General features: G+C 51.6%; 1 protein-coding gene across 2 annotated transcripts; it reads left to right on the top strand.

The window, feature by feature from the left end:
- The first annotated feature begins 237 nt into the window (after window positions 1-237).
- Window positions 238-14134, top strand: HSD17B14 (hydroxysteroid 17-beta dehydrogenase 14). Of its 2 annotated transcripts, XM_032838926.1 has the most exons (9): window positions 240-475; window positions 970-1008; window positions 1246-1328; window positions 1807-1873; window positions 4934-5025; window positions 13157-13261; window positions 13431-13498; window positions 13594-13690; window positions 13793-14134. In XM_032838926.1, exons 1-9 carry the CDS (start codon window positions 388-390, stop codon window positions 13964-13966), a joined length of 813 nt encoding a protein of 270 aa, XP_032694817.1. In that variant the 5' UTR covers window positions 240-387; the 3' UTR covers window positions 13967-14134. The 2 variants fall into 2 exon arrangements, with proteins under 2 accessions (XP_032694818.1, XP_032694817.1); XM_032838927.1 differs by lacking the exons at window positions 1246-1328; window positions 1807-1873 and having other exon boundaries at window positions 238-475.
- The last annotated feature ends 783 nt before the right edge of the window (window positions 14135-14917 follow it).

The raw sequence follows: 14917 nt of genomic DNA, 5'->3' as shown, positions 1-14917 counted from the left end.
TCTCTCTGTCTGTTTGGGGTTGTGACGCGGGGTCTCCTCGGGGCAGAGCTGGAGTCGTGGACTCCTGCGTCCTGAGGGTCTGGAACCTGTAGGTCTGACGTGGAGAGCTGGGGCCTGGATTCCTGGGTCTGAGGGAGGAGGGGGCTGGACGCCGTAAATCCTGACTTTGAGGAAGGAGGGGATGGGTGGGGAGGAGCCGGACTCCTGGGTCTGAGGGCGGAGGGGGCTGGGGCCAAGCTGCCAAGCTTGTGGCCTTCCTGGCAACGCCCCCCCAGGGCCGGGCTTCGCGGACCAGCCCCTATTTAATGGTTCTGCTCCACGGCTTCACCCGACTTTGGAGGTGGGAAGAAGCACAGAAGAGCGACAGGAAAGACAGACCGAAGCAGAATGGCAACGGGAACGCGTTATGCCGGGAAGGTGGTGGTTGTGACAGGGGGCGGGCGCGGCATCGGAGCCGGGATCGTGAGAGCCTTCGGTGAGTTGGGGTCTGGCTGCTCAGGAACAGTGGAGCCTAGCAAACGAGGGACCCTGGGAACTAGTGGGCGTGGGATCTTCAGTACTGGAGCCACGGTTCTTATTAAAACCCAATTTGCGATGCTAATGAAGGGGTAGGTAGTATAAGCCTGGGGCCTGAGCTTTTGGCGGGCCTCCAAAAATGGTTATTCCTTTTCTCTGGGTCTCAGTTATTATACCTACAAAGTGGGTGGTTGGGGAATGGCGTTTGCGGGTTTGGGGTTTATTCTGGAACCAGGGATGGGGGGCTCAGGAACCCCAGCAGGCACCTGGAGTGGCCAGGGAGAATATGTGTCAACTTTTCTGCCCTTTGCTCTAGAAGATCATCATGAGACTTTGGGGTCACGAGGGGAACGTTCGGGAAGATGGGCCCCCACTCCAGGTGGCCACAAGAGGGCAGCAGAGGCCTTTGCCAGAGTCTGTGCAGGGGGTGCTAACCTTTTCTTCCATTCTCAGTGCAAAGCGGGGCCCAAGTAGTTATCTGTGACAAAGATGGTGAGTGTCCCTCAGTCCTCACCCCCAACCCCTTCCTCCCTCAGACCCAGGAGTCCAGACCCCTAGCCCCTCTTCCCTCAGACTCGAGGGCCCTTAACCCCTCTCCTCCCTCAGACCCAGGAGTCCATACCCCCAGCCCCCTCCTCCCTCAGACCCAGGAATCCCAGCCCCCAGCCCCCTCCTCCCTCAGACCCAGGCGTCCAGGCCTCCAGCCCTCCAGCCCTTTCCTCCCTGCAGAGTCATGGGGCCGGGCCCTGGAGCAGGAGCTTGCTGGAACTGTCTTTCTCCTCTGTGATGTGACTCGGGAGGAAGATGTGAGGGTGAGCTATTTTCATCCCTGTCTCGTCCCAAAGGTTTAGGCTCAGCCTCATTTCCAAGGTTTCCCTGCTGGCCAGGTTCTGGGTCTCCTGGGAAAGTTCTTCTTTATCTCTCCCTACTTCAGGGCTCTTGTCACGCCTGTCACAGTCTGCAACAAGAAAACTCCTCACAGTGGACCTCCTTCCGGAAGAGTTTTCTTCTCCTGCCTCTGGGTGTCTAACCCTTCCCTTCAGTCAATGTCTCTCTGATGTGCGCCCTCCATCCCCCACCCCGACCCCGCTGAGCTCTCTGCTGTGTGAATATAACCAGCCCTCTGGTCTCTGGTAACCCTGGCTTCCTGTCTCCTCTTCTCCTGCCATGCTTGGTGATTTGGGGGAGTCCCCTCTCAGCTGTGATCCAGCTTCCCCCTCCCCACCTTGGTTTTGGGAGTCCAGGCTGGGTGCCCGGCACTGCTCACTTACAAGACATCTTTGTCCCCAGACCCTCATTTCTGAGACCGTCCGCCGTTTTGGCCGCTTGGATTGTGTGGTCAACAACGCTGGCTACCGTGAGTTGTGAGGCCCACAGGCCATTCTCCGCTGCTGTCAACCCGGCTTCCCATCCCTTCCTAACCCCATCTCAGTTTCCCCTTCGTCTTCCCCATCCCTTTCTCTGTCCCTTTGGATGGGACAGTACAGCTTTGGGATTCCCCAGCTCCTGGGCTTACGTCCTCGCTCTGTTCCTTCCCTGCCGGGTGCCTCCAGACCCGTGCCCTCTCCTCTCCATGCTTCAGTTCCTGTATTTCTAGAATGGGAATGATGGTAACGATCATCATCATTGCAGAGTTGTGAGCATTGAATAAGGTGAACTACTCAGCCTCGTAATTACCAGAACCATCTTGGGCAAACAGCTTCCAGAAATCTTGTGGTCTCAATTAGCTTATCCATGCGGTGACGTGGATGGCCCTTCTTGTTGCTAATGACTATGAAGTTATCCTTATGCATGAAACTTTATGGGTCTTAGTGTGGTGACTTGGAAGGGAGAATGCCATCAGGTTAATGACTACCCTTCCTAAGAATCTCTCCTGCTGGTAAACCAGGGCTCAGAGAGATGAGTTCACACTGAGGTCACACAGCAAAGCGGTGATCAAAGAGATAGCCTCTTCTATTACCCTCCCCCTGCTTAATGGCTGGGCAACTTTAAGCAAGTGGCTCAACCTCTCTGGGCTGCATTTTCCTCTTTAAATTGCTGTAGAGGTGAAAAAGATGGCAAATACTAGTTCATCCTTTCTCTGTGTGTACATTCAAGAGATATTTACTGAGTGCTTACTATGCCCCAAGTACTTTCCTGGGGATGGGGGAGTAGGCAGTGAACGAAACAGACAAAAACATTCTTGCTTTCTTGGGATTCACACACTCGAGGAAGGAAATAGACAAGAAAGGATACAGTTAAGTTTCGCCATTTGTGGTTTCCGTATTCGTGAAATCACCAACTCACACACAAAATTTTTTTCTTGTAACCCCAGCCTCAGTCCTCATTGCCTCTGAAAGATTTGCAGATTTGTATGGGGAGTGGTGAGAAAAGTCCTAGTTGCCCGAGCACCTGTTCCCAAACGAGGCCTACCCCTGCCAGCTAGTTTCAGAGGATGGAACTGCCCTGGGGCCATCTGGATGATTTAACATCCCAACTCCGGCAGCCCCCAGCTAATGGCTTAACACCTCTGATCCTTATTTCCTTGTTTGCAAAATAAATAAATAGAGTGTCCTGGTAGGAGTTGTTTTGAGGATTTAAGGCTCTAATCTGATTTGCAAATATCTATTAAGTTTATGTATATACGGTGTCTACATACAAACATATATATAGTGTCTTAGGGGTTCTAGAACAGAAGTGCCACAGACGGGGAGGGCTTAAACCACAAAGGTTGATTTCTCACAGCTTTGGAGGCTGGGAAGTCCAAGACGGAGAGGTCAGCGGATTCGTGTCTGGGGAGGGCCTGCTTCTTGCCGTATCCTCACAGGGTGGAAAGGACAAGGAGATCTCTGGGGTTTGTTTTCTAAGGGGATCCATCCTCAGGACTTGAAAATCCCCCTGTAGACCTCCCCTCCAAATGCCATCACATCGAAGGTTAGGATTTCAGTAAATGAATTTGGGGGGCGCGGGGGACGCGTTTGGTTCATAACATTTACATCTTATTACATAATAGGTCCTATTTCCCTTGGGAGCAGTGGATGAATGATCACTAATTTATTGTCATTGAAATTTTATAGAGCGTAACACCTTGAATAACAGGATCGGCTGTATATACCAGTATGTCGGGGGTGATAAAGGCTATGAATAAAAATAAAGTCAGCCTGCCTGGCTGGCTCAGTCAGGGGAGACTGCGACTCTTGAACTCAGGGTTGTGATTTTGAGCCCCATGTTGGGCGTAGAGCTTACTTAAAAAAAAAAAAAAAAAAAGATTAGGGTCTAGAAAATGGCAGGGGCTTTTTTCTTTCTTTCTTTCTTTCTTTTTTAAAGATTTTTATTTATTTATTTGACAGAGATCACAAGTAGGCAGAGAGGCAGGCAGAGAGAGAGGGGGAAGCAGGCTCCCTGCTGAGCAGAGAGCCTGATGCGGGGCTCGATCCCAGGACCCTGGGGATCCCAGGACCCCGGGATCATGACCTGAGCCAAAGGCAGAGGCTTAACCCTCTGAGCCACCCAGGCACCCAGGAGCTGTTTTCAACAGAGGTTCCAGGGCGGATTCTCTGAAGATGTTTGAAAGCTCCCTGAGGAAGCCAGGACACAAGCTCTGGGTCCCTGGGAAAGAACAATCCAAGATTCCCTCAACTTTCTGGCCTCTGTCTTGTTCTCTTCCTCCCCTTGTCTTCTATCTTCTCAGCTCCTTTTCTTGTGAACATTGATTTTTCTGTCCCTCTAACCCTAAGCCCTCCCCCCAATTCCTCCTATTTATTTTATAAATACGTTATGGGACTAAGTGTCAGGCACACGTACGGACTCATAAAAAGAAAATCCTTTTAAGATTTTATTTGTTTTTTATCTTTTTAATTTAAATTCAATTAGCCAACATAGAGTATAAGATTTTATTTTTAAGCAATCTCTACATCCAATGTGGGGGCTTGAACTCATGACCCCGAGATCAAGAGCCACTTGTTCCACCGACCTAGACAGCCAGGTGCGCTGACTTGGGAAATTTCCTTTTTTTTTTTTTTTTTTTTTTTTTTTTAAGTAGACTCCATGCCCAACATAGGGCTTGAACTCACAACTCTGAGATCAAGACCTGAGATCAAGTGCTGTACCCACTGGGTCACTCAGGTGCCCCAAGATTTGGGAAACTTCTAAGCCTGAGAGCAAAGTGTCATCCTCCTTCTGTAGATAGGGAGGCTGAGGACTTGCCCAGAGTCACACAGCCAGGAAGTGGCAGGGGCTCATATCGCAACCCAGGCCTTCTGGCATAAGGCGGCTTTTTAATTCACTGTTATGCAACCTCCCTTCCTTTTCAGGATCCCTGACCTTCTTGTCTGTCCCCTGCCCTCCGCTGGTGCCCCCTCCTCGCCATATCCCTATTTCTTCCCTGTTCTCTGTGTCACTCCCTCATTCTCTCCACCTCTCTGTCCCCCACCCTCAGACCCACCTCCGCAGTGGCCCGAGGAGACCTCTGCCCAGGGCTTCAGGCAGCTGCTGGAGCTGAACCTGCTGGGGACATACACCTTGACCAAGGTGAGGACCGCAGCCCTGGCTGCCAGGCCAGAGGGCCTCCTGATGATGAGATTCTCAGATGCATTTTTTCTCAGAGCAGAAGTTTTCCTCTGCCTTGGTTTGACCTGACTCCAGAAGGACTCCGTCCTTTGTAACAAGTAGGGGGGGGGGCAAATCCCTACATCCAGCCAAAGCTTAACTGTGTGGCTACTTGGCCCAGTCCCCTTAGGAACCTTCCAGAACATTCCAGAGTGCTGTGCTGGTAGTGTTGGGGGATGTTAGGAACAGGGGCGAAGTGTTGAGGCAGGGAGTCCGTGATAGGCATTAACAGCCCTTCCACCCTGTGAAGAGCTCTGGGGAACGAAGAGCTTTTTTGCCTCCCCCATCTTGCCCTCTAAGCCCCATAAAGGTCTGCTGCTTAAGGGCCTCTCCTTCCCAACCATTCTTGCTTCTGTAGCACCAGTGTGCATGCATGTGCATATCTGTTCTCTGTAACAGCCTGTTTATTTTCATCACAGCACATTTTAATTCATTCAACAATTATTTGCTAAGTACCCGCCGTGTGCACCCAGCAGAGGACAAACATCCTTGTTCCTGGGCAGCCGACAGGCTGGTAGTGGGGGACAGGCAGTGAGCAAGTAAATAGAATATAATGTCAGGGAGTGATAAATGCTGGCCGGAAGAGTGATGGGCAAGTGTAAAGACTCTTTTAGAAAACTTTTTTTTTTTTTAAGATTTTATTTATTTATTTGACAGAGAGAGAGAGTGATCACAAGTAGGCAGAGAGACAGGCAGAGGGGGAGGGGGAAGCAGGCTCCCCGCTGAACAGGGAGCCCGAGGTGGGACTCGATCCCAGGACCCCGAGATCACGACCAGAGCCAAAGGCAGAGGCTTAACCCACTGAGCCACCCAGGCGCCCACTATTTTAACATTTTGCAAGCATACCCAAAAGCAGAGAGATTGTGGACCAAATTCCACACACCTATCACCCAGCAACCGTTAGCAACATTCTGTCATTCTTCCCGTGGACCTCTTACTGTTTTCCTGCTTTACTTTGCTTTCCTTTCCTGTTCTTTTTCTTTCTTTTTGCTGGAGTATTTTATTTTTGTTTTTATCATTTTTTAAAAGGATTTTATTTATTTATTTGAGAGAGCACAAGTAGGCAGAGCAGCAGGCAGAGGGAGAGGGAGAACCAGGCTCCTGGCTGAGCAGGGGGGTCTGATGCGGGGCTCAATCCTAGGACTCTGGGGTCATGACCCGGGCCAAAGGCAGTCACTTAACTGAGTTAGGTGTAGGTATCCTTGAGTCAAGGATATGGGTGAGGCTGAGTGATCCAGCAGAGAACAGCCTGTGCAAAGGCCCTGGGGTGGGACTGCTCCAAGCGGAGGAGGAACAGCGAGAGTCCAGTGCGACTGAAGCAGGGCAAGGGGGGGAGGGGGGAAGGTGAGAGCATAATGAGGACGAAAGGGCCTAGATCCTATCTGTCTTTATCCACCACACAGTGCTTTGGCACTTGAACCTAAAGCCCACGGAGTGAGCGGCCATTAGTGGGAACCGGAGCCCTACGGCGGCTGCGTTGGGAACAGGCGGGGGCGAGGGCGGAGGCAGTGGCCCCAGAGTGGTCCAGGCAGGAGGTCATTTGAATCCAACCAGGCCGGTGGCTGTGGATTTGTAGGGGAGCGTTCCAATTCCCCATCCATTTTGAAGGTAGAATCGTCGGGATTTCCTTGTAGACTAGACGTGGGGGAGTGGACTCGAGAAAGAATGGAGTGGAGGTTTTGGTTTATTGGTCTCCCACCCCTACTGCCAGCAACTGGCCATGGCACTGAGTTGCCATCCGTTGCCACAGGGACGCCCTTTGGGTGGGGGTGAGGGTGGGGTGCTTAGCCCGTCCCCTTGGGATTCTTGGGTCTGGGGTGAGGGGAGAGGCCTGGAGTCATCAGTTGGGAGCTCACCAGCCTGAAGCTAGGGTAGATCGGAAAAGACGTTGTAGACAGAGAAGGGAGGAGCCCCAGGAGTGGGTGGGCGGCGGGGGGCGGGGGGAAGGTGGTCACCAGTGTGAGGAAGCTCAGGCACTGTTTTTTTGTTTGTTTGTTTGTTTTTAAGATTTTATTTATTGGTTTTACAGAGAGATCACAAGTAGGCAGAGAGGCAGGCAGAGAGAAGGGGGGAAGCAGGCTCCCCGCCCAGCAGAGAGCCCGATGTGGGGCTTGATCCCAGGACCTGAAGATCATGACCTGAGCCAAAGGCAGAGGCTTTAATCCACTGAGCCACCCAGGTGCCCCTCAGGCACTGTTTTTGAGGTCTCACCAGAGTTCCTGGTGAAATGTTTCTGGGCATTTGGGTGCCCTTGTTCAACCCATGAACCCTCACTCCTAGCCCTCACTTGTGTTCACCTCCATAGGGTAAGACATATACCACAACCCACAAAGAGGGTATATATCTAATTATATATTATATACGTAATTATATATATAATCTTTCAGTGCCCATTATTTATTTTTTTATTTTTCTTAAAAGATTTTATTTATTGGGGCACCTGGGTCGCCAGTCATTAAGCGTCTGCCTTCAGCTCAGGTCATGATCCCAGAATCCTGGGATCGAACCCCATATTGGGTTCCCTGATCAGCTAGAAGCCTGCTTCTCCCTCTCTCACTCCCCCTGCTTGTGTTCCTTCTCTCGCTGTGTCTCTTTCTGTCAAACAAATAAAATCTTTATTTAAAAAAGACATACGAGGGGCACCTGGGAGGCTCAGTGGGTTAAGCTTCTGCCTTCGGCTTAGGTCATGATCTCAGGGTCCTGGAATTGAGCCCCCCATCGGGCTCTCTGCTCAGCGGGGAGCCTGCTTCCCCCTCTCTCTCTGCCTCCTTGTGATCTCTCTCTGTCAAATAAATAAATAAAATCTTTAAAAAAATTAAAAAAATAAAGAAGACATACGAATTAAAAAAAATTTTTTTAAAGATTTTATTTATTTATTTGATACACCTCGGTTTTCTCCTGTGAAAAATGAAGCTAATCATGGCATCTCATTCACTGGGTTGTTCCTGAGAATTGTGTGAGGGTAAAATACCCATAAAGCCCTTAGAACATGCCTGGCACAATTTACTATCTGCACATTCTTATGGCTTATCGTGAACTTTGCCCCATTCTGTTTCCAGCAATCTACCCCACTCAGGTCAAGCTTACAGAAATATACATGGGGCAGATGAAACTTGGCAGAAGTAGAAGGGAAAAGGTGAGCTTTAAGCTGAATCCTGAGTGGGAGGAAGGGAAGTGGAGAACTAGGCCATGGAATATTTCACTTACCCCAAAAAGACTGTGCAAAGGTCCTGGGGACTGTAACCATCCAGGTGTGTTTTAAGAATAAGAGAGGCTTATCTCCCATTCTACACCTCTAGCTTAGCAATTAGAAGCGTTTTATTAAATTGTTTTATCCATTGCCTCCTGCCACCTCCTACTGAGACATCCTATAATTTCATCAGTAGGAACTTCACAAATACTACCAATGGATTTAAATGTTTACTTATAATTACTGACATAGCTTAAGACTCATAAAATCTTGTCAGAATAGTACAGAGAACGCCTGTATACCCAGACTCCTCATTGCTAATATTTTACTCTGTTTGCTTTATTTTTCTGCCTCTTGGTTTGACGGTAAATTGCAGGCGTCCATTCATGTCTCCTAAGGTGTCCTAAGGTCCCCAAATCTGGGGAATATTTCCTAAAAACGAGAACATTCTCTCACGCAGTCACAGTAAGATTAACATTGACACCGTGGTCTTGGGTAATCCAGAGTCCTTCTTATTCAGATTATTAGAATTCTTTTTTTAAAAAAGATTTTATTCATTTATTTGGGAGAGAGAGGGAGCAGGGAGAGAGGGATCTCGATCCCAGGACCCCGGGATCATGACCTGAGCCCAAGGCAGATGCGCAACTGACTGAGCCACCCAGGAGCCCGAGATTTTATTTTTAAGTAATTTCAGGGTGGGCTTCCCAGTGGAAGTGAACAATGAGCAGCATTGACTAGAGAGTGGGGTAAGGTGGGGGGGGGTGGCTCTCCAGGCTGGGAGAAGGGGGGAGGAGAGCCAGACGAACAATAATCCAAAGGGGTCCTTGATGTGGTTACGCCTGAGGTACAAGTGTTCCTGGCAGAGGGAACAGCTGATGCGAAGGCCTGGCCTCCAGAGAGCTGGGCACTGTGGAGAGGCTGAGTCGTGCAAGCCAAGGGGCTGGTGAGGAAGACTGTGGGGGAGCAGATCATATGGGGACCCAAGGGCCATGCTGAAGTGTCTTGTCTTTCTCTCAACTGCAATAGGGAGCCATGGAAGGTATTTGAGCAAGGAAGCGATGTGATGCCATCAATACTAACAGATGGTGGGGCGCCTGGGTGGCTCAGTGGGTTGAGCTTCTGACTCTTGGTTTGGGCTCTGGTCATGATCTCACAGTCATGAGGTCGAAGCCGCTGTTGGGCTCTGCACTAGGTGTGGAGTTCGCTTGGGACTCTCTCTGCCCCTCCCCCCACACACGTATGCATACCCTCTCTCTTTCGCTCTCTTTCTTTCAAAATAAAGAAATAAAATCTTTTAAAAAATGCTAACAGATCATTAATGTTAAGGGATCACTCAAGGGGCGCCTGGCTGTCTCAGTCAGTAGGGGACCTGATTCTTGATCCCAGGGTCGTGAGTTCGAGCCCCATGTCGGGGTAGAAATTACTTAAAAAAAAAAAAATCACTCTGGCTCTTGTCTGCAGAACAAATCAGAAGACAGAGTGTGGGAATGGGAAAACCAGTATTAGGAGACTGGCATTTGTGCAAGTAAAAAGTGGTGGCCTTCATAGCCTCATATGGTCTGGCCCTGGTTCCTCCTCTGATCTCTCCTCCCACCACTGTGACCTTGTTGTGCCAAGCGCACCAGCTCTGTCTTGCCTCAGGGCTTTGCACATGCTGTTCCTTCTGCCTGGCCCAGGCCCAGGCTTCTTCAAGACCTCCCACAGTTCATCATATCTGGGTTTGCAGCTGCACCCAGCCCAACACTCCCATTCCCCTCATCTTACTTTACTTTCCCTGACCACACTCTAGCACATTCCATTACACTCTTTTATTTGTTTATTGCTGTTTCCTCCCCACATCTTGGGCTCTGTGAGGACAGAAGTTTTGGTCTTGTTTCCTCTGGTATCCCTGTTGATGTACCACAGTACCTGGCACATACGAGGTGCTCCGTTAATGTTTGTCGAATGAATGAGGGGGAGACAATTGTAGAAATTCTGGAGGTCCTTAGATCCTTAGAAGGTACAATGGCCAGGGCTTGATGAGGGATCGGATGAGAACTTAGGGAGAGGGAGGCTCTAGAAGGCTCCCACCTCTCTGGCTTGAGAAGCTGGATGGGAGTGGACCCCAGGTTTGAGGCTGGAAATCAGGAAGAAAGGCAGATTCTAGGAGGAGACAACGGAGTTGAGTTTTGCCCTGGAGACTTCAGAGATGGAGGGACCCAAAGGTGGCAGGGGAGCTCCAGAAGGTGGTTCTAAGGGAGACTTAGCATACGCTGATGGGAAACCAGCAAAGCAGGGGCTCCCCTGGCAGATCTCAGAGAGAAGCAGACCCAGGAACCCCAACATTTAGGAGCAATGGAGTCAGGCCAGAGCAAGGCTGCAGGCTCCCCGGGACAGTCAGGCGTCCGAAGGGAGGGAGGGAGAGAAGGGAAGGGCGGGCCAGTAAGATTCCAGCACATCCTTGATGTGGCTACTCCGAGGTGCTAGGTGACGTTGGAGGTGGGGGTTGGGCTATGGGCCAAAGAACATGAGTGGGAGGGTTGAGAAAAGGACAGCAGGGAGTGTGGGACAAATATTTATTCAGTGCTAGCTGTGTGCCCAGTGCTAGGAGAAGGGTGGCGAATGACCCACATCACGCAGCCTGTGCAGTCCTTAGGGACCTCATGGTTGCGGGATGGGGGTGGGGAGGGAGTTATAAGGCTGGGCAAGGAGAAGGTTTAGGAAAGAAAAGGCAGGGGTGCCTGGGTGGCCCAGTCATTAAGCATCTGCCTTCAGCTTAGATCATGATCCCAGCATCCTGGGATCAAGCCCCGCATGGGGCTCCTTGCTTCTCCCTCTCCCACTCCCCCTGCTTCTGTTCCCTTTCTCAATGTGTCTCTCTCTGTCAAAAAAATAAATAAAATCTTAAAAAAAAAAAAAAAAGGGAAAGAAAAGGCAGGGGCAGTACCTGGGGGTGGGGAGGGGAGGGGCAAGGCCCAGGCTGAGGAGGAGGGTTCCAAGGCCAATAAGGGAGAGGAGAGAAAGGAATGGAGGCAGGGGTGGGGGTTGGGGGGCGTGGAGATGGGAGGGAGTCAGGTCCCTGGGGAGAGGTTGGAGGAGTCAACCCCCCCTAGTGCCCACATAATGATGGCACTCGTGCTCATATTATCTTAAAGTTCTTTTTTTTTTTTTTAAAGATTTAATTAATTTATTTATTTGACAGACACAGATCACAAGCAGGCAGAGAGACAGGCAGAGGGAGAGGAGGAAGCAGGCTCCCCGCTGAGCAGAGAGCCTGATGTGGGTCTCGATCCCAGGACCCTGGGATCATGACCCGAGCTGAAAGCAGAGGCTTTAACCCACTGAGCCACCCAGGCGCCCCTATCTTAAAGTTCATAAGACTTAGATTGTCAGAAATTCTTTTTGTGGTTGTGGGTTTTGGTCTCTGCTCACTGTGGGGTGGAAATACCGGCTCTGAAAGTTGTCGCATGACCCTCAGAGCTTCGGTCACCTGTTCAGTCTCCTCACCTGGAAAAAGGAGCTATGGACTATCCCTTCTAGGATTGTCCTGACGATTAAATGAGCTAATCTGAGTGAAAGGCTGACAACAGGGCCAGGCACATAACAGATAAATTCAGGGGCACCTGGGTGGCTCAGTCAGTTAAATGTGTCTGCTCAGGTCAGGATCTCAGGGTGCTGGGATGGAGCCCCGCATCGGACTCTCTGCTCAGCGGGGAGTCTGCTTCTCCCTCTGTGCTCTCTCTCTCTCTTAAATAAATAAATCTTTAAATTAATAAATAGGATGTCAGGGTTGGCCTCATTGAGAAGGTGACATCTGAACGAGATTTGGAATTTTTGAGGAACTCGGTTTACCCAGGACTGTCCCAGGAATATCCCATGTCCTCAGGAGCCCTTCAGTGCTGGGCAGACTGGAGTGGCTGGTCACTCAAGGAGAGTCCCATGTGTATCAGAGCAAAAGTACTCCAGACAGAGGGAACCACAAGTGCAAAGGCCCTGAGGTTGGGACACGCAGGGTATGTTTGAAGACATGGTCCTCAGAAAAGGTGAAGGCTGTTTTTGAAGGGAGCAGAGAAAGTTTAAAATTGCTGGTAGGGTGACCCAGAGAGGGAGGGAATTTCGATTCCCACTCTGGGAACCCCCAGGGGAGCCTGCTTGCATTCATTAATGTTTAGTGGCAGGAACAGGTCTTGACCGGCCAGCTCAGCTGTCAAAAGAAAGTGAGGGGAAGGATAGGATTTGAATTTATTCAAGGTCATGTGTAGTGAAAAGAGCTGAGACAGAGGAAGGGAGGAGAGGGAGAAAGAATTAGTTTAGGGACCTCTGGGGAGCCAGAGAGTTGCAGGGGAGAAGCTGGTAAAAATGGGTGCATTTCCTGAAGGTCTCCCACATCATGTTCTGACCACAGAGTTCTCCCTAAAGTTCAGAGAGACTATCTTCCCCTTATGGATAAAAGAGCTTCCTCCCATTTTTGCAAAATATGCAGCCATCTTGCATTTTCCTGTCTTGATCTGGACACGAGTTTGAGTAACATACAAAGACCTAGAGGGGGGAGACAGAGACCTAGAGAAAGGGGGGCAGGCTGGGGTGAGGAGGGAGGTGGGGGAGAGGGTCAGGGACACAAAGGGGAGGGAGGGAGATAGGAGAGGAGACATGGAGAAAAATGCCTTCCAGACATGGAGGGACTCCCTAACCAGACCTGGAGACCCTGGGGCAAACCAGTGAAGGCCCTCTCTGGAGTTCTAGAATGCTGTCCCCACAAGGCACTGTGATCCGCCTAGTGAGCATACCAGGGCAATGGCCATTGACCCAGGCATCAGGATGTGTTTTGGTGTGGCTGGTGGAACCAAGGGGCCGCGTGGCTGACGTTGCCTTCTGTCTCCCCAGCTTGCCCTCCCCCACCTGCGGAAGAGCCGGGGGAACATTATCAACATCTCCAGTCTGGTGGGGGCCATTGGCCAGGTCCAGGCGGTTCCTTATGTGGCCACGAAGGTACCCTGCCCCTTCCTTCATTCCCTGCCGGGCCCTCCAGTTACCATAGCCCCGAGGCATGACTACCCTGTTTCTCATGCCCCAACTTGACACCCACTGGCTGGAGGAGAGAACAGGAGGAAACTTCTCTTCCCTGGACTGAACTTTCCCTCCAAATCATCTTCCACAGGGGGCAGTAACAGCCATGACCAAAGCCTTGGCCCTGGATGAGAGTCAATATGGCGTCCGGGTCAACTGGTGAGCAGCTCTAGCTGGGCAGAGAAGGCTGGAAGTGAGCCCAGAGGCCACGCTGGTGGCACCCATCCCTGACACCCTCTTCTCCTTTCCCTCAGCATTTCTCCAGGAAACATCTGGACCCCACTGTGGGAGGAGCTGGCAGCCTTCACGCCTGACCCTGCCGCCACAATCCGAGAGGGCACCCTGGCCCAGGTAGGGGTGGGGGCCCGGTCCAGGTGCTGTGGGAGTGGCTTAGGGCAAGGCAGCCAGGCCAGGTGCTTCACGTGTTCTCCTTTGCCTCCGGTCTCTCCCCAGCCCCTGGGCCGCATGGGCCAGCCAGCAGACGTGGCGGCCGCTGCTGTGTTCCTGGCCTCGGAAGCCAATTTCTGCACCGGGATTGAGCTGTTTGTGACTGGGGGTGCAGAGCTGGGGTATGGGCGCAAGGCCATTCCGGGCACCCCCGTGGAGCCCCCCACCATCCCTTCCTGATTTCCCAAATTTCCACGCGGGCCTTCCTGATTAGGACTCCCACCCCAAACTCAGTATCCCAGATTTCAGCTTCTACCATCTACAGAACCCAACCCTAGACATTAACTCCACTTATCAATGTGCCAAACCACCCCGCGAGTTCCCATAAAACCAGTTTGTAGCCAGGAGGAGGAGGGCATCACGACAATTTTTTCTCCCCTCGAGTTCTGCCACTCAAGGACGGCGTCCGCGCTCCCAGTCCCAGGTGTTTCCGCGCGTAGCCTCGACCCGAGGGACTACAACTCCCGGCAGGCCTTGCAGCAGGCTCCTGGGGAGGTACTGCCGGTCGGCTTTACCCTAGCTAATACAAAGGCCCGCAGGGGAGAATAAATTAAACCCTATTAGGAGATAATAGTGGAGGTGAAACAAAAGGGCCTCCTCGATATTCTAGGTCCTTAAGGGAATGGAGTTATGAGCTCGCTCGCTGTGGAATAGGAGGATGGCGGGCTCCAGAAGTTCTGCGGGAAGCAGCAGCAAGGGTTGAGAGTCCTTGGTCAGAGGGAGGAGGGGCTGGGATCCTGGACTCCTGGGTTTGTGGGAGGAGGAAACATGGGGCGTGGACTCCCCAGTTAGGGAAGAGCGTACCCTGGATTCCCTCAGGCGCGCGGGGCCGAGTTTGGGTTGAATTTCCCCAGTGTGTGGGGGGGGTGGGGGTGGGGCCGCATGACTGCTGCGGATTGGCCGCTTCGGAGGGTTGCGGCAACCGCTGATTGGCTGAGGCGGGGGTGGGTGCGGTCGTGGCTGCCACGCCCCTCGGGCTCCAGGCCCGGTGGTGGGAGAGGAAGACTGGGGCATAGGAAACCAAACTGGGTGAGACTTTGTGTGGGAAGGCTGGCAATTTGCCAAGGCCTGTGGTAGTTAGGGCTGGGTGACAGTGAGCCGGGGACAGAATTCGGGGCAGAATATCCCAGA

The sequence above is a fragment of the Lontra canadensis genome, unplaced genomic scaffold (assembly GCF_010015895.1).
Source record: "Lontra canadensis isolate GAN:19392208 unplaced genomic scaffold, GSC_riverotter_1.0 scaffold107, whole genome shotgun sequence".
Taxonomy (NCBI): Eukaryota; Metazoa; Chordata; class Mammalia; order Carnivora; family Mustelidae; genus Lontra; species Lontra canadensis.
This window is presented reverse-complemented; position numbering and strand designations above follow the sequence as displayed.